We start from the raw sequence: 23,058 nt of genomic DNA, 5'->3' as shown, positions 1-23,058 counted from the left end.
ACCTTAAGCAGGATTTGGAAAAACTTGTCCAGGCATTAACCTTCGGTAAATTTGGCAACTGTAACATCCTAAAAAAATCAATGGTCGAAATAGTCAAAACTAAATATGGTGAAGTAGCGTTCAGTTTTTATGCACCATATATCTGGAACAAATTCCCAGAAAACTGCAGCTCTCACTTCTTTTAAATCAAGGCATGTCTGTCTGGCTTTGGATGTATTACATAAAGTGCTTTGAATTGCTTTGTTGCAATGTGCCACATAAATACACTTCCCTTGCCTAAACTTGCCATTGCAAACATTTTCAATACATCCTTTGAGTTTGTGTTTTAATTGGTTTTGAGCAAACTTTGGTTTATGAAGTGATATCTCTTTGAGTCCCCTGTGACATTTTGCCCTAGGTGTACTGTATGTCTTTTCATACAGGCAGTCTCATTGTCAGAGCTACAGTACATTTCTATACTTTTTTTCACAAGGCCATATAAAAGAAACATTTCCATCTTATAATCAAAATGTTGTTAAAACTAGGGAGCTGTTTAGCTATTACCTCTCTTTGTTACTCCTTTTAATATTATGTAGAAATGATATTTTAATTAAAATACCTAATAGAGCATTCTTTGCTGTAATTAAGGGTACTGTTGACAATATCTCACTGCATACATTAAATAAGGATGCAGCATTGAATGAGTCTTTGCCAATGTTTTTGATAACTTTTGCTCAACATTTTGAGAAACGTAAACACATTTTCCCGCACCGTGATGACAAAGCACAGCAGCTAGCATCAGGGGACATTATTGACTGAACCTCAGTGTTGCGTAAATTAGCACACCTGCTCTGTGGCGCTAAAGCCTTCATTGTAGCGCTATCAAAATATGCAAAGCTTAACAACAGCTGTCAAAGCTTCGTGACAGCTGTCACGAAGTCAACACACATAAGTCTGCTTTCTCTGCTGCAAGATTTTTCTGCGAAACTTTTCTCTGACTGCTGGGGGAAAAAAAGCAGCCTGTCACACTTTCAGTCCCTATGACAGGATGAAACCTCTTCTACTTTAGTTTTAATCGGAGAGATCCAGCCTGTACTCTTGAGCCACATAGCAATGAGAGAAAATGCGTGCTCTGCTTTGGAGACTTTTTGTTTCGCTTCCACTGAAGTCGTGCACGTCATGGAGCGTCGATACCTCAGAGACAAGGCACAAAACGTATAAATGCCCAATTATAGTTGCTTCAAAGAGAGATGCATTTAAAAATTAATAATGGGGTCCATTACATAATTCACGACGGTTGGTTATATAAGCGGCCCAAATATGCAGAACAGACAGGGTATTGTCTCTTACTAAAATGGCAATGGGTGTGCCTGCAAGTTGTCACCACTTGCGTATGTTGACACGTACTGACTTTTCTCTGTGTGCGCCATTTATTTACATTATTTTTATTTTAAAAAACTGTACATACTTTGCATGTGCCAAAACATTTCTCTGAAGGGAACATGTAGAATGAGGACAAGACATTGTAGGAGGCAGTGAACAGTCTCTTTTAAAAAGTTGCTCCGGTGTCAGGGTCGGTTTAGTCTGCCGCCCTCCCAGAAGAGCTCCTTGTTGCTTCAATTCAGCATCAAGGGTGCTCTGCCTGATACCTGAGTGACTAAGGCAGGCTACATTATTTCCCTTTGAACCATTATGTATATAAATAGAGGATCCCAACGCTCGACAAATTATCGCCCCTACCCTACATGCCAGATTTGTGTCACGTACACAGGTTTGGATACCAGCCTCCTGAGTTGTCTTTACATTTCTTCTTCAAGTTTGATATTGTCATTATCAGTCAAAATATAATGTGAAATATATTTCAAAAAAAGTTTCCATAAGGGAAATAAAGGAATTGTTTTCCTTAGCACTGGATATGGGATATTATTAAACTGCAGCCTGCAGTTCTTGTGAGACAAGAATGACCTGCTGTTGAGAAACATTTTCTCCGTGCAGAAACTGAATTGTTCAGTTCAGTGGGCAGTGTTCTCCAACTGGACCTTGAGTGCTAGGTCAAGTCTCTGGTTCAGTTTGATACTCATGCAAATAATTAAATTAATCAAGAGCACAAACTCTTGAGAATTTCGCAAATCACAATGAACACTGTCTAATAAGATGAGGACTTTTGGGGTTAGTTGGGTTTTCAGGATTTAATGTGGGTTCATGCACCTACTTGCTATTCAGAACCTCCAATACCAATGCCGGTCATCTTCATATTCATACCCAAGATTGCAAGCAGCTTGTTCTTAACCAAAGCAATGAGTCCTGACAAATAGCAGAAGCATTGGGGAACTTAGGGTGCACCGTACGTTGACTGGTAGCAGCAAATATTTCTATAGCAAAGAATCTGAATCTGTAAGTTTCCCTTAACACATAAAAACTAAATCTTTACTTAAGCTTCTTGCTTTGTTCATACTATCTTGTGTGTTAAGATGAAATCTACAAAGGAAACAATGACAAATGCATGCGCTGTAGGTCCTTAATTAGCTGTAGGAATCCCAGTTGTTACGTTGTAAGAGTGTTTTTTGCAACGGTCTGCATTTCTTTGTGTGTATTCCTGTTACCGCTCTCTTGTTTCATTAATATTTGGTTCAGTTTCCTCTGAGGAGACTCTCTCTGTTTCTCTGTGTCTCTCTGTGTCTCGTTGTCTTTCTCTGTGTCTCTGCGTCTCTCTCTCTCTCTGTCTGACAGGTGTGTGTGTGTGTGTGTGTGTGTGTGTGTGTGTGTGTGTGTGTGTACTCTTGCTTCTTCAGTCACTTTTAAAAGAGCCCTTAATTCCCACAGAAACCTGCATTTAACTTATGAACACTGTTGCTTTGACCAACTAAAAAGAGAAAAAAACATCACCAGACTTTACAGACAGCTCAGGTCCAACCCAAATCTATCCAGTGACAGTACTTAAGCTCTCGTCTACTGAGGAAGGTGAGAAAGTAGCTTGATCTTTTGACTAAGGATTACAGAATGGATGAAAAAAGGAAAGACAGACGGATCGTGCTCTACTTATTTTTCCCTGTGAATTACTTGAATGTTCTGTGTGGTGTGATACAACTGCTAATCAATGAACACAAAAAAATGATCAGAAGACTGCTTTTGAGGATGATTCTGGATTATCACAACTTGAATATTTTCAAAGGTTTGGCCATGATTCCTATCTGAAAAAATAACTTTGTACTCAGCAAGTTAATTGCTTAAATCTCAGAACGCTGTAAAAAAAAGTCTGATTTAATAGAAAAGATGAAAGCAAAAACAGTAAAATTATTAACCAATGTGTCCAAGGGTGCCCCATCTAACCTAATTTTAGCAATGCTCCCTGATCTCAGCAATTGCTTTGGTGACTGCAACACCTATAAAAAATATTTTAATAAGACAGGAATTATCTACTGCAGCTGCATGGATGCCATCAGGTTGTCACCTGCTCTGTGCACACCAACATCACCAAATCAGCTAGAAAAAAACAGCAACTCTTCATATTTGAGAAGCTAGAACCAGAAATTGTGTTGGCATTATTTGCCAGCAATTTAGTGTTACATTTCCATAATGTTAGGGGAGTTGGGAGAGAGTGACGGGGTCAAAATGTATGCAGTACAGGCCTAACATCTGGTCCCTGGAGTGAATCAAGCTCCAAAAAATGCCGGATCCTACATTTCCCATAAGGCAACTCAATTAGTTAATATTAAATCATATGAAACCTTGCATCTGTAGTTTGTAACAAAGCCTTTCTGCTACATTGTCAAAGTCAAGCTCAGTATTACACCTCAGGTTGAATTAGTCTGCAGAGTAGCCACTTAATAGATAGTTTATTAACCTTTTTTTTTCTTCTCTCGTTGTTTTAATGCAGATCTGTTTTCGGTCTTAATCCCCACTTACAAACTTAGATATTATAGCCGTAATATAATAAAAGTTTAAGTGGCACCATGTTCGTTATGTCGAACTGATGAAGGCCTGTTTTCCAAAACGCATAAAACTGACAAAAAGATAAATGCAGTAAACTGAAGCCCCCTGTGGTGCAACATCTTTTTGTTTTGTAGTGCTGCTGTTTGAATTGATTATCTGCTGTAACTGTAGGAGAGCACCCGGCGAATGAAAGAAGCTCACCTGCCTTGAATTTTAAAGTGTAATGGCTTGTTGCTGTTGCTTGTGTTTTGCTCATGCTGTGCCAGCATATTAAGTAATGCAGTATCTATTTATGTTACTGCCTGTTGGTTATGCATGAGTTCAGCTAAACACACACTGTATGTTTTTGTAGTTGGCGATTGTCTTGATATATTGGCGGTATCCCCACTGCTGGAGTGTAAGTGGACTTGCCTTTCATTGTCCTTCATTCTGCCACAGCTGTACTGGGAGTCTTTCATGTCACATGCTTGCAGAAATGAGATATTCTCTTTCTCTCATCGTGTTCTAGCATTTCAAAGTGTGTGTGTGTGTGTGTGTGTGTGTGTGTGTGTGTGTGTGTGTGTGTGTGTGTGTGTGTGTGTGTGTGTGTGTGTGTGTGGTTTTTTTTACTTCTTTTTTTTCCAAGCACAATCAGACCGTCCCCGGTGCAAACCTCAGCAAATCCCTGCTGGTTCCCTGAAACATCCCAGAAACCCCTTCCTCCTCCAGAGGCTGGCTGTGATTCCAATTATGAAGAAATATGTACAGGAGATGGGCGACTGTCACAGGTCCCACGGAAATTTTCATTTTAATTAATCTTGGGCAGAAATTGGCAGCTCGGGCGCCACGATACTCATCGCGGCTCCCTGAAGTAGATCCAATTTTCTTTCTCAATAGGCATTAAATTAGCAAGAACATTTCCACCTTTGTCACCCCGGCACGCATAACAAATGAAATACATTTGGCTACACAGCATAATGGAGTGCTAATAAATGACTCGTCACCCGAGTGAGGCTGTGGCAGGTGAATCGCGTTTGCCAGCACCTCATCACATCTGGGAGTGTTAAAGAAAGAAGAAATGTGCAGCAAGGCAGATTTGTGATGTGCAAGTGCATGCATACATTTCCTGGATAGTCTTAAGAATAGGGGAGAGTAAAGCATTCCCAAATGCTTCCTTTGAGATCACAATTATCTACCTTGGCCCATTCCACAAGTGACCAAACTATACCAAGCTTGATCAGCAATGTTTTGCTCTCGTCTTGCATTGGCTCTATAAATTCATGCATGTGTTTTCCTTAGGTCTCATTAGGAAGAAGTCTTGGCTTAATAATCTACGTCACCTTTGAGAGTTTGTTCAGAAATTTAACGAGTGTTATGTGTTCAGAAAAAAATGGCCCACTCCACCGTGACATCATTAACGAAGGGAAGCTTTGCATTTCTTTTGTGTTTGGAGGTTGGATTGTTATCAAAGTTTCTACCAAACCAAAAGGCGGTGCAGCAACAGATCAATGCGGGGTCTATATTCAAGACGTTCTGCTGAATTAATTTCCTTCAGGAAAACTCCAGCACATACCGACGAGAGGAAGCTTGTTCACATACTTTTGGGCACAAATTAACATGTTGCCAATCTATTCTGGATTTGTGAAAAGCTCACGAAACTTTTATCGCCCAAAACGTGACACGGCACAAAGGGAGTGTGACATTTTTATAGAGATGAACAGTCTTCAACTCTGACTATAATCACCAGGAGAGAGGAGCTCATTTCTGATTTATTATATTGTTCCTGCATGCCTCACCCTGAAAGGCAATGTGCTTCCATCTCTGTAAGACTTGCTACATCAGTGCCTGACTCTCATCCGCCCACAGAGTGAGGTGAATTGCTCTATACTCCACATATGCAGCACTCTACTGTACATTATAAGAAATATTCCTCTTTTCTGAAATGTTCTTTCAAAGAGCATTGTCCACACATTGTGCACATAGTGATTGCCATTTGTCTAAAAGAGTCTTAGTGGAAGTCCAGAGCTGGGAATTTCTAAAGCTTTGTCCACGGTCTTTGATCTTCTGAATCTTTCTTTCAATCCCTTTGTCCATGGTGACTGTGGGCTTTTGGTAGCTGTCTTAGGAAGCAACATATAAGAGGACGACTAATTATAGTATCAGCAAGACGCGTTTTTGAACGACAGGTAGAACAAGGTGATGGCAGTATGTTGCGCAACTCAGTACATGAGCTGAGAAAGGTATTCAGCAGCTAAATATGGTTGGGTAATATGTTAGCAATAATACCAAGTTTCTATCCCTTAAATATCTCTGGTTGTGTTACACAGAAACTGTGTGGAGGAAGTGGTCTGGTCGCAAACAAATGCTGCTAGAGCTCATTTGCGGTGGGGTGGTGATCCGATGTGACCCACCTATAAGGCGTGCTCTGGAAGTTTGAGCTAAACGGCTCGCTTTAGCATTTGTGATTTGCATAGTTGAATGACGATGAGTGAATTCAACGTTTGCTAGCAGCTAGCTGGAGGATGATTCGAGATCTCTCCTGTGAGAGGAACAAAATACGTTGCCTTCTTGATATTTGGGGCAAATAGGACCTATTTTCTGTGTTTGCTTCCTCATTCCCACCCAAGACGCATCTAACCAATGAGCCGAGTGAGCGTTCCCACGATCGCTTGAAATGTTTCTGTGTGAAAGGAAACCGTGCCAAGTGAATAACGTTAACCAGGACACACACCGATTCTGATCAAATCTAAATGAACTACATTGCCGTTTATGCATTCAATTTGACTCCAGACTTCCATTGATTGTGCCTCGTTTGACGCACCAGTAATGATGAGGAGGCTCCATCTTAACCTCTGTCTGTCATCATTTACTTCTGTGCAGCATTTTAATTGGCTGAGGCTGGCACAACCTCCCGACCCAGCTGTTTCCCTGCTACATCCTGGAGCAAGACTAGTGTTCCTCACTAATTACCGCTGCTGTCTGCGATGATCTGTGACACAGCCGGCTCCCACTGAATTACCCTCACCTCTCCCATTTACAGTACCTGTCAATATCCTCCCTTATTTTCATACATCAGTGGAAAACTCTGTGAAGTCGAGCGAAGGATTGACCGAAAAATGATGCCCTTTCAAGAGGCTCCCGCAAGACTAATGACTGTTAAAAAGCAATCAAGTGGTAGCAGCAGTCTGGGCGGTAGATCTCCGTATTTTATTGCCGATGCCCGGTCACGGCACCTCTGCTGTTTAAATTATTGCCATGTAAATCACCTGAAGTGCTTTAGTATTGGAAAGCAGCAGATTTAAGATGCCGGTGCATGTGCTAAGTAGACAGTATACCGATATTCGTGGAGGCCTTCATTTGAGGTACTAACTCCTGCTATTCATCAGCGTGTCAGTCTACCTCGAGCTGGCACTACATTCTCGTTGGTGGAACAAATGAAGTCCTCTCTGATTCACATATAAAATGCTTATTCTGTATTTCTGCAAAACTGATGTGAAGTACAGCGCCTAAAAGTTCCAACTAGCTTGTAGTGGAAGCCCATTCGTTGTAATGAGTCTACTTGCATCATATTGCCTGTGAACTTGGGGTAGGGACATTGTTAAGATTGAAGTTAAGAAAGGTATTGAAAGCCACATAGCTTTTCACCTGGGAGTCAAAATCATCAAGATCAAGGTTATTTATAGCTAGAATGTTGGCAGAAGAAATTGTAATTTTGTGTCCATAATGTACAGTATGTGGACAGTGGATGGATTCCCACCTAGAACTGCTGTAAACACAGTGTAGATGCTTGTCTTAGCACAAATCTTTACATAAGATGTCACTGTCCTCTGCTGGTTTTCAGACTGTATTACACCCACAGTGAAGAGATCAATTTTAAACAAAGTTGAAGCCTGGTTTCTTAAAAAAAACTAACTTTTTGAGGTTTCACTCATTGCTTATTTAGTACCTGTTCAGAATTTATATAAATTGTAATGAAACTAGTTGTATTCTGACACATTTATCATTACTGCTACCACGCTCCCGAGGACAACTCAATTGTGCTGGAATTCAAGCTTGGGACTGTTAACATGCTTATCGCAGTCTGATAATTAATTGTTGCATTGTTGACAAGTCTCTGTTGTCTTTCCCAGCACATAGGCCTATACTATTTGCAATAGAAATGCATTCCCTTATTCCCCGGCTTATTTTTATTTCGGCGGCAGACATCGTGTGAAGCTTAATGGAGTTTGTTTTCCATTCATGGATCCAAATTGATTTTTTCCTCAGCACAAATACAAGGTCACGACCACCGCAAATCTATGTAAGAAATGTCGTCACTGTGGGTTAACAGACCTGTCGTGCCTTTATATCACATTGTTGGTCTTTGCATTAGTTTTGGTATGTCATTTGAGATTCCAAGCAGGGAAAACAAAACGCACATTCTAACATTGTTTTTGGGCCCACAGTTTCATTTAGCAGTTACAGTTGCTGGTGAGTGCAAATTTGGGTATGCATGCAGTTGAAGAAATGAAGCACTAAATATGCTGTGTGCAGGATGCAAGGAGAAAGAACACCCCTCACCAACACACACACATGCACACTCCTCCACCGCTACACCCCGAGAGCTTTGGTTATGAGCCTGCTTCATTCTGTCAGCAGACAGTCCCGCAGGATGGACCTCCATTCACTCCCAGCTCAATTAGGAAGTGAACTTTCTGTAAAAGTCATGCTGTATTTTCAGCTTAAGGTTTTCATAAGCTGTTCTTAATGAAGACATTTCATTATGATTTGTTATCAAATAGCAGCTCCATCTCTCTCAAAAACGAATAGAGATGCATTTTCACCCTGCCTTATCTTCTGCACACATTCATTAGTTAAACATCACAAGAGGAGTACTTGACCCTGAGATAACATCCTCTGTTGTAGAAATTAATTTAATAGATTCTCCTGCTGTATTTTTTACTCTATGATTGGCAATATCTGTTGGTTACTCACTTCTTTAGTCCAAATGACAGAATGTCACAATATCTCAAAAATATTTGCTTTTCCATCCATCTGTTTTAAAGGCGCATTTTCAGCAGAGTGGAAAATTTTAACAAAAAATGTAAGATATCAGAAATATGTTTTTCCACTTGTCAGAGGTGGAAAAGTCAAATAAAGCGAAATGGGACATAGTGCGCCGGAAACAAACCTCACTCCTAATATTTGCATAGCGGAAGCAGATGGAAACGCACATTAATTCACATGTTTGTTTTTCTGAAACATGACATGTCCTCTGTTTTATCATCTGATATCGCTATGGTTACTTTGTGTTAGTTTAGGCACAAACACTTTAGGATAGGTTTGGAATGGAGCACGGTTTGGGTAAATAAGTTGTTGGTTAACGTTAGGAAACTATCTTGGTCGGTGTTAAAAAGACGAAGGTTGGTGAAAAGAACCCAAGCACTGCTGGGAATGTCTGCAGACTCTCACTGATTTGACCGTAGAGGCCTCAAGCTGTAACACTGTGTTCACATGTGACTTATTCTTTCAGATAGGGAAACATATTTTGTGAAGCAAATGATCATGGGGAAAAGCAGGGGCATGAAGACAGCCTGTGATAGGAAAGTGAAAGAGAATGACAAGCAGATGCAGGCATTGTCTTAGAGGAGAGGGGGGGGGGGGGGGGGGGGGGGGATACAGACATATGAACCGCTTGTATGGCTCCCTTCTAATGACTCCCACTGTGCCATTTTTACCAAAGGCAAGGATTACCATTAAGCCCGAGTCACATCTTCTCACATGATCCTCTATCCTGCCCAAGGTTTATTCACACACATGCACTGACGTGAGCGCATGCAGACTGGTAGCGGGGGTGAGTGGAGATGAAATGGCAGTCGGATGAGTCCCGGTCACGGGGCGAACAGAGGGGAATGTGTCGTGCAGTAGATTTCTAAACAGTGAACCAATATGTTGTATTCTTGTACATGGTTACAGTTTGGTGTGTTAAAGATAGTTGACACATTAGCTTTAGAGATGATAAACTTCCTCCAGACGTAATCAGTAAATAGATGGCTTTTCTACTCAAATGTGACTGTAAAAACACTGCAGTGCATTTTCAGGTCAATTGCTCTTTGAATTATTAAATACCCACAAGTCCATGAAGATGATGATAAATCATAGAAAATTAATTTAAGGCCAGGATAAGACTCTACGGTCAAAATAATTGATCATTAGAACTATTACAGTATTCATCTTGACGTTTTTAAAAGAATTGTAGAAAACTAGACTGAGTCTCCAGACAATTTGTGTCTAAATGGTCATAATACCCATGACACGCTAATGAGTCTCCTGCTAGTTCTCAAGGGGAACATGGGAACTGCACACACATAAGGAATGTGGCTGTATTGTTCGAGCGTACTTCATGAGAATGAGCTTAGCGCTAGCTTTGTGTAATCCTCGCCGTCACGCCCCAATTATGAAACGATACGTGCAACCGGAATAATGATAACCAACGTGAAACACATGTGACTGGGTTCAGAATCTTAGCCTTTCATTGTGTCAGATCACATTGGAAAAAGACTCCCCTCCTCCTACAAAACTGCTGTTTTGTTATGATGGGTTTTGCCTGAGGGGTACTTTTAAATATGAATGATTTGAGTTTCAAGTTTAAATGCAAATTATTAATCCTGACAGCATCGGGTTCATCACATCTTTCCAAGACAAAAAGTTCTATCTTTTTTTATACCAGGGGTGGAAAGAGTACTCTTTGTGTATTTTTTGTATTAGATTAATACTTAATCACTATGTATTAAGCATTTTACTGTAGGAATTTATTTTCCTTTTTATACACTAAGGTTGTTTTTGTCCAGTGGCTCCCAACCCAGGGGCTCGGTCACAAGATAAATGATGGGAGTTGTGAGAAAATAGGGAAAAAGCTAAGTTCTGCTTCATAAATGTGTATTCATACCATCAATATTGAAATTTTGGGTGAAATATTAGCTACTTTTGGCTCTTTGGGCCTTGACCAGTTATTTAAATCAAACCGTCTGAGAAATCAAATCACTCTTTGGTGAAACTTTTAACAACTCATAAACATTTGAAACATGACCCCAACAAGACGCTATTTTTTTATTTGGGGTCACAAGTCCAAAAAGGATGGGAACCTTTGGTTTAACCTCTGCATTGTGTCTTTTTGTATGTTTTTGTTTATGTAAAATAGATACTCTTGTAAAGTACTACATTGTAGTCAAGTACTGTACTTAAGTAAATACACTGAGTTATTTTCCACCACTGTTTGGATTCAACATTTACGGACATCTGATAGGGCTGTTTACCTGCTACCAGTAATGTCTTAGTGGCTGGTTTATTTTGTGTTCCCTGGTTATCGCCTGCTGCACTCGTTACTCAAAGTCCTGGTTTTAAAGTGTAAGCGTCGACATTGTTGTTGTGTTTTTCCTCTCCATCACCATCATTTGGTGAATTTGTGAAGCATTGGTTTGCTAATTAGTGGGTGTTGGTCCCCTTGAGGAAAACTGATATGCATGTTGGAACGAAGAATGCACCCAAAAAAAAAATGACAGTGAATGATGGGAAGAGTGAGAGACTTTAGAGGTTTTAGAAAGGAGTGTCCTCGCTGATCCTGCCCCAGATTCTAACTCCCTGGGGTTCGCTGTAGGTTGTGTCAACAATAACAGCCAATCATTTTCCCTCTCTCAAAAAATGTGCTGAGGTTATGGTTGCAGTATGCCAAAAACAAATCATGATTTTGACACTGGTGCCATCAGCTCATTTGAACTAATCAAAGGTTTTTGTTTCCAGACCGACTCCTTAACCTGCAGAAGCAAATAAACAAACAGTGCACACGCTGGAGGGGCCATCAGGGGGAGAATTCAGTCAGTTCATAAGGTAAGCAAAAACAACATGTTAGAGGGAGCGGAGAGTGGTAAGACACGCAACATATTTTCATACTTGCTTTCACCTGAAATTTTCACATTATTTGACTGATGGTTCATCTATAGGTGAACCATCACCTATAGTCATATTCTTGACGAGTAAATCAGTTTACTCGTCAAGAATAGCACCACTCTACATGGACAACAGGTATACAAAAATAACCCAGATGATGTCATCTTTTCAGCATTGGTTTAGAAGGCGAAAAATGGATAACATAATTTTAAATTGTCTAAGTGGAGTTTGAAAGATATGGGCATTTGCCAGGCATGAAGGCTCTAATGCTGAATTCATGTCATGTTGGAGTTATCATAATTACCGGTTCCCATCTTGCCAGTTTTCAAATTAACTGTGACATGTCCCACACTGAAAGGGCCTGAATACCAAACAAACATGGATGCCTTGTGTCAGCCAACCCATACAACAGTCAGATTAAATGAACGCTGGGTGTTTTTACGTCCAGGTGGACGCTATTGATTTGCATCCTGGGATGTGGAGGATCCATTGCTGGAGTTGTCCGATACTAGGGACTAAAAGTCAGGATGTGTCTGCCTCTGCTCCATCTAATAACTCATTTGTTAACCTTAAGTCTTCTAACTTAATAGAAGTGTTATAACAAATCTATCGACTATACCCTTTAATGTTTGGGGATGTTTAATGCCTTTTAAAAATGTGCCTGCTTTCGCAAATATTACAAATATTCCCACTACAAAATGAATATTTAAAAAACTGTTTTTAAATAGGATTCACAAAACATATTTTCATTGTAAACTGCATCTGTTTCACTTTGATTTGAAACATAGAAATCATAGAAAGAGTTATGCATTCCTACAAGGTGTCTTTTGTGCAGTAAATGCCCTCATGCCTCCACGTCTCACATGCTCATGGCAGCACAAGCAGCAGCCATGGGGTGGGGGAAAGAAGGAGGTGGTGGAGAGAAAGAGAGAGGCCTTCTTGAGAAGTCAAATGACCTGAAATATAATCACCCGAGCAAACGCATGAACCTCTGAGGCTTTTAGATCCTGACATTTTATTGTTGCAGTTGAAGGGACAATCAGGGTATTAAAATAACACATTTATGGTTATTTATTGCTTTTCTATTTGGCTTTCGGTAAATGACAAAAGTGAAAGTTTACAAGTGAAATACTAAATCATGATAAACAAGAACCATATTGTATTTCTGAGCTTGCTTGCAGCACAGAGTTTATTTGAATTCCACATCTGCATCTATTTCTGTGCCAATGCGGCAACAAATTGATTTCTATATAGTGATGAAGTCGTGCTGAAACCTTAGTCCATGTACACATATTAAAGTTCATATAGGTCTGCTAATTCATCATAATTTGTGTCTTAATCTGACAGAATTTCGTAATGAATCAGACTTCTTCCCTCATTTAATAATGTTGGACTCATTCTGGCAACGTTAGAAGTCCTGTGAGTTTTTAGAAGAATAATACTGTTCATCAGGAATCACACTCTTCTCTCCCGCCTTGCCCAGGAGGAAATATGATGTTGTGTGATGGCATCACGCGGGGTAAAATCCGGTCATGCGCTAATCTGGTATTTAAGGCTCACAGTTCACCGGTTTGGGGGGAGGTAGAAGCAGGGGCCTGGGCGCATGGAAGGGGACGTTTTATACACACAGACAATTAACAGAGACAATAATTCCTGGTGTGGTAAAGTGATTCACATTGGATAAAAGCTTCGTTTAAGTGCATAATTACAGGTAAATCGTCAGTCGGTAAAACTGATTCCAAATCAGCCGTGAGTAAAATCTGACAACGGTTGTTGGAAAGATGTGGCAGCGCTGCTGTTTGGTGCTTGTGGGCGCGGTGCTTGTGAGCGCTCAGTTCCCCAGAGAGTGCGTGACACCCGAAGGACTCAGGAGTGGACAGTGCTGTCCATCGCCCTCCGGACTCAACGACGACCCGTGCGGCTCCAGCGCGGGGCGCGGGCAGTGTGTGTCCATCGCGGCGGACGCGCACCCGCACGGTCCTCAGTACCCACACGACGGACGGGACGATCGGGAACGATGGCCGGTCCGTTTCTTCAACCGCACTTGTCAGTGCAACGGAAACTTCAGCGGTTATAACTGCGGCCGCTGCAGACACGGATGGACGGGGCCCAGCTGTGACCAGCGAGTTTCTGTTGGTGAGTGCGCACCATTTGTTTATTCATATAAACATGCTGTAGTATAATGACTCTAACTGAAGTTATTTTATCTAAGTTAATTCACAATGAATCATGCTAAATGTATTTGAAATAGCCACAGCCCTGAAAGTTAGAAAAGGGCATTTGATTGAAAAATGAATTGATCAAAACGGCCTCTTACGCGCATTTCTGTACTTCTTTTCTCAGTCATTAAAAACTGATCCCCAATTAACGCATGCCTGGCTGAGTTAATCCACTTTCCCTCTTCCATAATCCCCCAGTAAGACGAAACGTGATGCAGCTCAGCGCTGTCGAGAAGCGCGCGTTCGTGAACGCGCTGGATCAGGCCAAGCGCACGGTGCACCCCGACCTGGTGATCGCCACGCGGCGCTATCCGGAGATCTTCGGGCCCGACGGGAACACCGTGCAGTTCGAGAACATCACCATCTACAATTACTTCGTGTGGACCCACTACTTCTCGGTCAGTAAGACGTTCCTGGGTGCTGGGCAGGCCAGTTTCGGGGGAGTGGACTTCTCCCACGAGGGGCCCGGTTTTGTCACTTGGCACAGGTTCCACCTGTTGCAGCTGGAGCGAGACATGCAGGTGAGATCCCGTATAAAGAGGGGTGACGATTGGAGTAATGTTGACGTAATTATATACACAATGTGATGGGTCATTGCTTATCCACATCTTGGAATTACCCATATATCACCGTCTAATGTCCTAGTTCACCCCCATGACGTTTTCCCAGCTCGTTTATTATAACTAATGCGTTTCCCCACAACTGTATTGTTGAAGAAACCATAACTAATGCAATTTGAAAGTGCAAGGGCGTCAGGATGCACTGCATTAACTAATATAACTAAAATGCCACAGCTTCTTGTCCTACTCCATTGAAATCATATCTATTTTGTATTTAACTGAATTTGAGTTTTTGCAAGAGACAGTCAAAAAGCGATCACAATTCAATTTCCCAAAAAAGTATTTTCTTTCCAGAAAGTTTTCTTAAGTTTCTAAATCTATCATATTTTATTTATCCGTTTGCTGCCCCCTAGCTGCATGTGCATTCTCTTTTTTTCTGTTTGTGTAGACATATTATGTATTTCTTGTTAAGTTATTAGAGGACCTAAAATTGTTTCCCCAAAGGCTTTTAAAGAACCAATATTCAGATGTATTCATGCATTCTGAACAGATATTTTCATTGACTGTCTTTAAAAATAAATCTCAATGTGTGTGAAACTGATAACCAATGTATTCTGTGCATTGACACTCTAAATATACATTGACACATGAAGGAGGTGGAAATACATTGTCAGCAACATAATAAAATACAGACTCAGATCTTCACATTCACAAACTAACTCAGCCATGCTTCCATTTCAAACAACCAGGACATGCTGCAAGACCCCTCCTTCGCCCTGCCCTACTGGAACTTTGCCATCGGTGGAAGCACATGTGACATCTGCACAGATGACCTGATGGGAGCCCGGAGCAGCTTTGACATGGATTCCCTCAGCACCAACTCCCTCTTCTCCCAGTGGAGGGTCATATGTGAGAGCGTAGAAGACTACGACACACTGGGAACCATCTGCAACAGTAAGACTATTGTTTCTTCATCCTGGCAAATATTCATAATGTTGTTACAGTGATCCCCTTTATGGTGATAGTGCAAAGAAATTGCTGTTGTGTATCTAATCTGGTTCCTGTCTCCTGCCAGGCACTGAGACGTCTCCCATCAGAAGGAACCCAGCAGGGAATGTCAACAGGCCGATGGTCCAGCGTCTCCCAGAGCCCCAAGATGTAGCAGACTGTCTGCAGGTTAACGCTTTTGACACACCGCCCTATTACTCCACCTCCTCCGAAAGCTTCAGAAACACAATTGAAGGTGAGCAACCACAAAGACATTTTATGTCCAACTGTGTTTTTACATTGACATGCAATGTTTCTGCATTTGCATGACTTTTCGTGTTGTTTCGGCAGGCTACAGCGCCCCCCAGGGGAACTATGACCCTGTGGTGAGGAGCCTCCACAACCTGGCCCACCTGTTCCTGAATGGGACAGGAGGACAGACTCACCTCTCCCCCAATGACCCCATCTTCGTCCTGCTGCACACCTACACCGACGCTATATTTGATGAGTGGTTGAGAAGACACAGTCCAGGTTTGGTTTTTTTCATCTTGTTCTAGATGTTTATTTTATAAAACCTGCATATTTTACTGCTTTATATATAACATGGTGATCTTATAGGCTAACTTCATGTATTTCTTGACAGATTCAACTTTATATCCCGAAGAAAATGCCCCCATTGGTCACAACAGAGGCAACAACATGGTGCCTTTCTGGCCCCCCGTGACTAACGCCGAGATGTTTTTGACTGCCCCCGAAAACCTTGGTTACTCGTACGAAGCTGAATGGCCAGGTATTCCTTTCGGATGATTTCTAGCACTTGGCACATTTCCGTGGGTCTGCTTTCAATCTTGCCTTTAAATAAATCCAGACGACGAAGGTAATAATCATCCTCTTCTGCCTCTCCAGCTCAAGCTTTCACTATGACTGAAGTCATCACCATGGCGATAGTCGCTGCCCTCGTGCTCGTCGCGGTCATTTTCGCTGCCACCACGTGTGCCGTGCGTGCCAGGTCTCACAAGATGGAGGGCCACCAGCCTCTGCTTGGAGATCACTACCAGCGCTACGACGATGCCAAAAGCCAATCTGTGGTCTAAGATCGTTGTTTGAACATGAGCCTCTCTCTTCCCTTTACTTTTGCAGTGACACAGCAATGCAGTTGTTTGAAGCACGATGTGTGTATTTTTTTGTTTTGTTACAAATATTGCAGATATGAAGCACTCATTGAGGATGCATTTTTGTAATTGGAAGGTTTAGATATATGCAGTTCTTTCTAAATACTCTTTGCAATAGTGCGATCTTTGAAATTTTCCTTTTCGGGAATATTTAAAAATGTGTTTAAATAAAGAGAACGTGGCCAACTGAAGCGTTGGTGTGACAGTGACGCCAGCAGGTGGTGCTGAACTGGTGCTGTCAGGGCTTTTACTCTAAATGACTTTTCAGGATCAGCAATGCTGCCTCCTGTAGTTTAGATTTTGATATTGCACTAAGTAAAAAGGTGATCAGATGTAAAGAATGTCGATTCAGATTTGCTATTCAGTGGAGGAATGGAGTAATACAAATGAATTAAAACATATACAACTACAAGTTCCACCATGTTTGTTGTCCGTAGACCATTATAGGGGTGAAGTGTGAGGAATTGTTATTAAATACACTGCCCATGTAATGGATCCATAACGCCCACAAGGGGATGCAAGAGTTCAAATTGTAAAACTCATCACGTTGTTGGAAAGAGAGATATGCTTTGAGGTGAGAGGGGGTTGTATTTAAATGATGTGTTAAGATTGATCCAAATGACCAGCTAAAATGTAATTAACGAAAGAAGAGGTGAAAGAAAAGTGTCTATAAAGTTGTTATAATTCGGTGACCTTTCTGAAATGTGTGCTCACACCATATGCATCTCTTGTCTTTTTTTTTTTTCAACTAAATCAATGCAAAATGTTCATTAATGCCATTCTGTTTTTACAGTTATACTTTTGCCAGAAAGTGGTTGAATCTGGGTGCGTGCCACATTATTTAAATTATTTAATTGTCTGGGTGATTAAAACAGATAAACGCAACATGAAATATATTTATGTACTCACCAAATCACAACACAATCAATATAATCTTATGATATCTCTAGAGTCCATGTTTAATTAAAGGGTATTTCAGTTGCTTTTCATTAATGGTTTTGCTTCACCTTGTTTACCTGCATTTGAAAGACTTTGCAGAAACACATAATGGAAGCTACAAGTGCGTATCCCATATTATTGAGGCTAGTAAGTCTAGCCATTTGCCTTACGGTTGGACTCACAACTCCTAATTTGTAACACCTGAAAAAAAAAATCTTTTTTTTTTTTTTTTTTTCAAAAACAACCCGGTGTCACTTCACCTGTCTGGTGTCTGCTTTCAGGGGATGCTCCCTTATGGGAGGGTCTACCCAGAGCACGTTGTCGTTAAACTGTCTCACTACTGGTCCGCCGCTTGAATGGGAGGTCTGTCGGCGTAACAGCGGTGCGGTGGACTCAGTGTAAAGTGGCATTGCCCCGACACTGCATTCGGTCAGCGGGTCGGGTAGAGTCGCGGAGAGGGAAGCGCCTGTTGCAACTTTGGACCAACTCTTCTTTGGATGTAGCTCGCGCGCGTCTCCCCCGACAACTCACAGCGCTGCGCTTCACACGTCCGCTTGCTCCACTTCAAAAGTGTCAACGTGTGATATTTCGGACAGTCCGCAATGGACGAGGATAACAACGTCCTGCCTGACTTGAAGGATATAGAGACAAAGTTGGGTCTTAAGGTCCCGGATAGCCTCATCCGTTCTCTTGCTGCAGGAAAGCATCCCGACGTGCACGAGAAGTCTGCAGTGCCGCATTTAGTGAACTGCAAACTGTATGCCAACAATGCGGACTTGAAAAGACTGGAGAGCAAAATGCTTTTCCTGAAACAAGAAATGGTAAGCGTCTTTTTTTTAATTTCTGTATCCTGTTTAATAAACGAGCTGTTGGGGAATTGTTACAGTAAGGAAAGTGTGCCAGTTGATAAATAGCCACAAATGAAATAGAGATGCTCCAGCGTAGCTTTTATTAGGTAGTTCAGCGTTTACCGACTTGTTATTAAAAGCTAGGTCACTAATGCTTAACGTTACATTCGTCCGAGCCGTTTATTCGTCCACAAACGTTCCAATTAGGCTAATGGGAGCAGGAAATACACTTGACTGTATTAGTAAACCAGCTAATTATGCATGGCTTAATGTCAGGCAGGTAAAAAAAGATTGCTCTCTCTAATGCATCGCATTTGTTGGCAGTCGAGCCTGGGCTCAAATGCAAAGCAGGTCTACATATCAACATGTGGTTGTTAAATGCAAAGTTCCAGCCTCATTGTGTTATAATGCACCGTGAAACCGGCCAATCTGTGAGAGCCATTCACACCTGCGCACTGAAGTCAGCGGGGACCTTTGTTGATAAACCGTCTTTACCTCAGGAAAAGATCCAGAGTCCTAGCAAACCCCCCCCCCCCCCCCCCATTTTAAGTCAGGTCATGAAAGCTATTAGGATTCCTGAGCAGATGGCCCAGTTTAATGCAGTAGAGCTGTATCATGGTCAGCAGACTGACCAATCACCCAGAGAGTTTGTGTTGATAGGCTGACATTTATGTGACAGAGACATTGAGACCTATAATTGTATTTTTAAATGGAACAGCCCTTGGTTTAATTTGCATGCGTTTCAACCCGACAGTCATTACAGTCATGTAATTGTGTTGATACGAGAAGAAGGAAAAAAAAACATTGACTTTTAAAAGTGAATTACGTGTAATGCCATTAGTGGTCTCTCTTCTTGTCGGACAGCTAATTGTTAATTTGGGCCATCTTGGGCTTCCATGATTTTGCTACCATCACAACTTCATCTCCAATCCAATCAGACTGCTCTGTTTTGGTGTGCACACGTCTGGTAGACACACACACACACACACACACACACACACACACACACACACACACACACTTTTTGCATCATTGTGTTTTGCTATATTTTACAGCACTTGAGGGGCCTATCAAAGGAGCAAATGAACTCTGAAATTTGCAGTTCAGAAAAGGTTATGGATCAGCTCTTATTAGTTTCATATAACAAATTAAACGTGTTACTATCCAGCAGAGACAAAATTATGCAGCGCTAATTGTGTTGCCCAAACTCATCTTGTGTTACTGACCCTCTGGTGCCACCTTATTAACACGAGATCGCTGCTTGGTCTTAAATAGCAATGCGACTCCATCTGCTCGTCGTCCATGGTGTGTGTAAAGCGGGTGGTTATTCTCACAAAACAAACACACCGGCAGCAGTATGAGTCAAATGAAGCCTTGTCATGAATCCACTCCAAAGAAGGGCTGTTGTATCAAAGCCAGCTGTCTGGAGCACTATACCACCCCTGTTTACCTTCATCTGCCTGCATTTTAAATGTAGGAGGCTGTCACAGCTGCTCCTTCACCATTTTTCATTCTGACTGATTGCTAGTCACCCAGTGACACAGGAATCCCTTTGATTGACCCCATATGCTGTCCACTTCCCTCCCCAGTCAATGGCACGGTTTGTCATGGCATGGAGTTAAATCAATGGCCGTACTGTGTAAAGTGGGCATATCATTCAGAATCTTGGAGGCAAACGGTTTCCTGCATGTGCTGTTACATGAGTAGTATGTCGTCGTGCCGGTGCCACATAGTTAAGTCTCTTTGTTCGCAACAAAGCCTGATAGTCTAAACATAATAGCACATAGTGTTCTGGCCATGTGAGGACGTAAGAATGCTAACAATTGTTGAAGAAGAAATCTCTCCACAACGTTCATTAAGTTCATTAAGTATCCGGAGCTTTTCTTTCATATCACATGATCTTCATTCGCAGTTGGAGATTGCCCAGTTGTTATAGAATTGTAGATATTCAAATTTCAATTTCTTTCAGCTCTCGCATCCATGTTGATTTAAAAGCTGAGGTTCAATCTGCTGATGAAAACCATGTCATATGCTTCTCAAAATGTTGAACTTGTACCTTAAATGCTGGATTTAGTACCATGACCTCACCGAGATGCTTTTCTCCAACTCTTAGGCACATCTGCGAGCCATCGATGTGAAGCTGATGCAGCAGCTTATGTCCATCAACGAGGGCATCGAGTCCATCCGTTGGATGATAGAAGACAAAGGAGGCGTGGCCAGCCAAGAGGGCAGCCTGACGGGCAGCTTGTACAGCCTGTCAGACAGCCAGGACGGTACCTCGCTGCGGAGCAGCTTCAACAGCTTGAATGATGCCAACAGTGACGGGCTAGATACTCTGTCCGTGGGTAGTTACCTGGACACTCTAGCAGAGGACCTCTCGGACGACCCCTCACCTACAGATCTCGACTGTTTTGTTGATAAAACGGTTATTGATGGGGATACTTTCAGCAAATCACCACTGAAACTCAGGGCGGAATCGGATGAATACTACTGCTTTGGATAATAAGCTAAACAGTGGTTACAGAGACAACTGAGATATGTGAAGAAAGATTTTAAAATGTGCTCTTCACTTTGACATATTAACACAGCTGTCAGAATATTCTCCAATGGCTAATGCTACTTTTTATCTTTTTAAACCAGCGTCCTTATGTGGTGGTTTGAACACACCTCGTCAAACCATTGCCACTTAATGTCACACCACAAGTGAAAACATCTTAACAGTTCTTTAAGTCTTAATGTTTTATCATGCAGGTCAATTGAGTTGAAAAAGGTGCTCTGTTAGGATTTAAAGATTGTATTTATTGAGTTATCCGATACCTCAGCAGTTTAGTTTCACAGATAAGAGTACTTCTTGGACTAAAATCACTGAAGACGGGGTGAATAAGAGTAGCAACATGAACTGAACATCAAATCTTCTTTATCTGTAGAAATGTCAACCCCAATCATCTGATCGAAGTGAAGGAGTAGATTAGGATTTAGCAGCCACTTGGAAAATTGGACGTTTCACGCTGAGTGATGCAAGTGAGTTAACTATTTAAAGTGGTAAGTTTAAGTGTTAAAGCAAGTGCAATTTGCTTCCATGCCAAATTCTGAGCTCTACCTACTATACATGTTAAGCTTTGTAACTATTTTTACTTAAATCTAAACTCAATCACAGTCTGCAATAGTAGAACTTGCATGTGCACTCAAGAGATTAGTAGCACATTTAAAGCACAGATGCTTGACTGAAAACCAAAGCAATTTGATTGTCTTATAGATAATTTAGGCCTGAGGCAAAACCCTGTTAATGCCTGATGGGAGATTTGTTGACGCTGGACATATGGAACACGAGTTTGCTTTGTGGGCACATTTTAGTTCTCTTGTCAAACACAGGTGTGTTGTTTTAGCTTTAAACGTTGTGTGTTTTTTGTCATTTGTATTTTACACTGCCTGCATTTGTAAGAAAAAACATGTTTGTTTTTATGGGTTGCTGTTCATTTTGTTGTGGAAATGAAATAATATATTGTGATTTTCTCCTGCTCACATTGTGTAAGTCTTTAATGCAATGTAATGTTGTGATATTCTAAATTTTTTCGAAAAAACAGTTCCCTGATCCTGTTATGGAACCTTAATGAGATGGAAAGTGAACATTGTGGTGGTTTACTTTTTTTAAGTTAAGAATAATCTTGACAATGAAGTGGGATTTTGTGGCATGGTAAATGTCCCTTATTAATGAACTCTGTCCCTCCGTGTCACTTTCCTTTGCTAAAACACAAAACCAGGAGGATGATGATTCTAAATTTGGCAAATGGTTGCTTACTTGTGCCCTTTAAACTTCCCAAGCTACTAGCAGAGGAATGCCACTTAGGATAATATTCAGGATGGCATACCAACTATTATAATAGACGAGGAATCATGTTACTAAAACTCTTATGAGCGCCACGTTTTGGCTGAGCTTTATATGAAAATAACTCCAATCAAATGGGAGATTGAATTGCCAGCCCTGCAGAATATGTGATGATCCACTATATTATTTTAATTTTTTTTAATGCATCTCACAAGCTTCTTATCTTTCATGTGATAATTGAAGTTCCAGACAGACTATACAGGGAAAGTCATTATAGGAAAGATGAGAAGCTTGGTCTCTTTGGCTTACAGTTGAATGAGTGGCCATGGGGCACAGCACTTCAGAGGTTTCTCAGACTGGGATGTGACGGCAAGACTTTGCTTTGGAAATGCTGCCGTGTTGGATTAATCGTCATTTTTTTCACTTTGTCCGAAGAGCTGTCTCATGTTAGGATCTCATCTTCTTTTAAAATTGGCATTCATGAAGCCATGGATGAAGGGTTGTGTGGATGTTTTCTGAACGCGTTACAGTCATCCTGAATGACATGAAATGCACAAAATAACAAGATTGGACTCAAAGGACACTTTTAGTGTTAGTTAGTTCCAGACAGATGTAATCACTTTATCCAGGCACATTAAGCATACTTGTAACTTTGTCTCACACCAAGTGCAAAGCAGCTTTATTTGGTTT

The 23,058-nt window shown here is 41.3% G+C and overlaps 2 protein-coding genes across 2 annotated transcripts; both read left to right on the top strand.

The window, feature by feature from the left end:
- Positions 1 to 12,280: 12,280 nt before the first annotated feature.
- LOC137874607 (5,6-dihydroxyindole-2-carboxylic acid oxidase-like) lies at positions 12,281 to 17,633 on the top strand. The gene is made up of 7 exons (XM_068713387.1): positions 12,281 to 13,953; positions 14,235 to 14,557; positions 15,346 to 15,550; positions 15,672 to 15,839; positions 15,935 to 16,114; positions 16,227 to 16,373; positions 16,490 to 17,633. Exons 1-7 carry the CDS (start codon positions 13,599 to 13,601, stop codon positions 16,675 to 16,677), a joined length of 1,566 nt encoding a protein of 521 aa, XP_068569488.1. The 5' UTR covers positions 12,281 to 13,598; the 3' UTR covers positions 16,678 to 17,633.
- Positions 17,634 to 18,058: 425 nt separating this feature from the next.
- LOC137874905 (leucine rich adaptor protein 1-like) lies at positions 18,059 to 22,064 on the top strand. Its single transcript, XM_068713878.1, has 2 exons — positions 18,059 to 18,515; positions 20,656 to 22,064. The coding sequence occupies exons 1-2, from the start codon at positions 18,297 to 18,299 to the stop codon at positions 21,043 to 21,045; spliced, it is 609 nt and encodes a 202-aa protein (XP_068569979.1). The 5' UTR covers positions 18,059 to 18,296; the 3' UTR covers positions 21,046 to 22,064.
- Positions 22,065 to 23,058: the final 994 nt, after the last annotated feature.

The sequence above is a fragment of the Cebidichthys violaceus genome, unplaced genomic scaffold (genome assembly GCF_023349555.1).
Source record: "Cebidichthys violaceus isolate CVI_PGR_0920_01 unplaced genomic scaffold, fCebVio1.0.p SCAF_19, whole genome shotgun sequence".
Lineage (NCBI taxonomy): Eukaryota > Metazoa > Chordata > Actinopteri > Perciformes > Stichaeidae > Cebidichthys > Cebidichthys violaceus.
This window is presented reverse-complemented; position numbering and strand designations above follow the sequence as displayed.

Coding starts and splice junctions, on each gene's coding strand:
- LOC137874905 (XM_068713878.1), top strand. CDS start 18,297: ATGGACGAGGATAACAACGTCCTGCCTGACTTGAAGGATATAGAGACA. Junction 18,516..20,655: donor TTTTCCTGAAACAAGAAATG/GTAAGCGTCTTT, acceptor TCCAACTCTTAG/GCACATCTGCGAGCCATCGA.
- LOC137874607 (XM_068713387.1), top strand. CDS start 13,599: ATGTGGCAGCGCTGCTGTTTGGTGCTTGTGGGCGCGGTGCTTGTGAGC. Junction 14,558..15,345: donor AGCTGGAGCGAGACATGCAG/GTGAGATCCCGT, acceptor TCAAACAACCAG/GACATGCTGCAAGACCCCTC. Junction 16,115..16,226: donor GTTGAGAAGACACAGTCCAG/GTTTGGTTTTTT, acceptor ATTTCTTGACAG/ATTCAACTTTATATCCCGAA.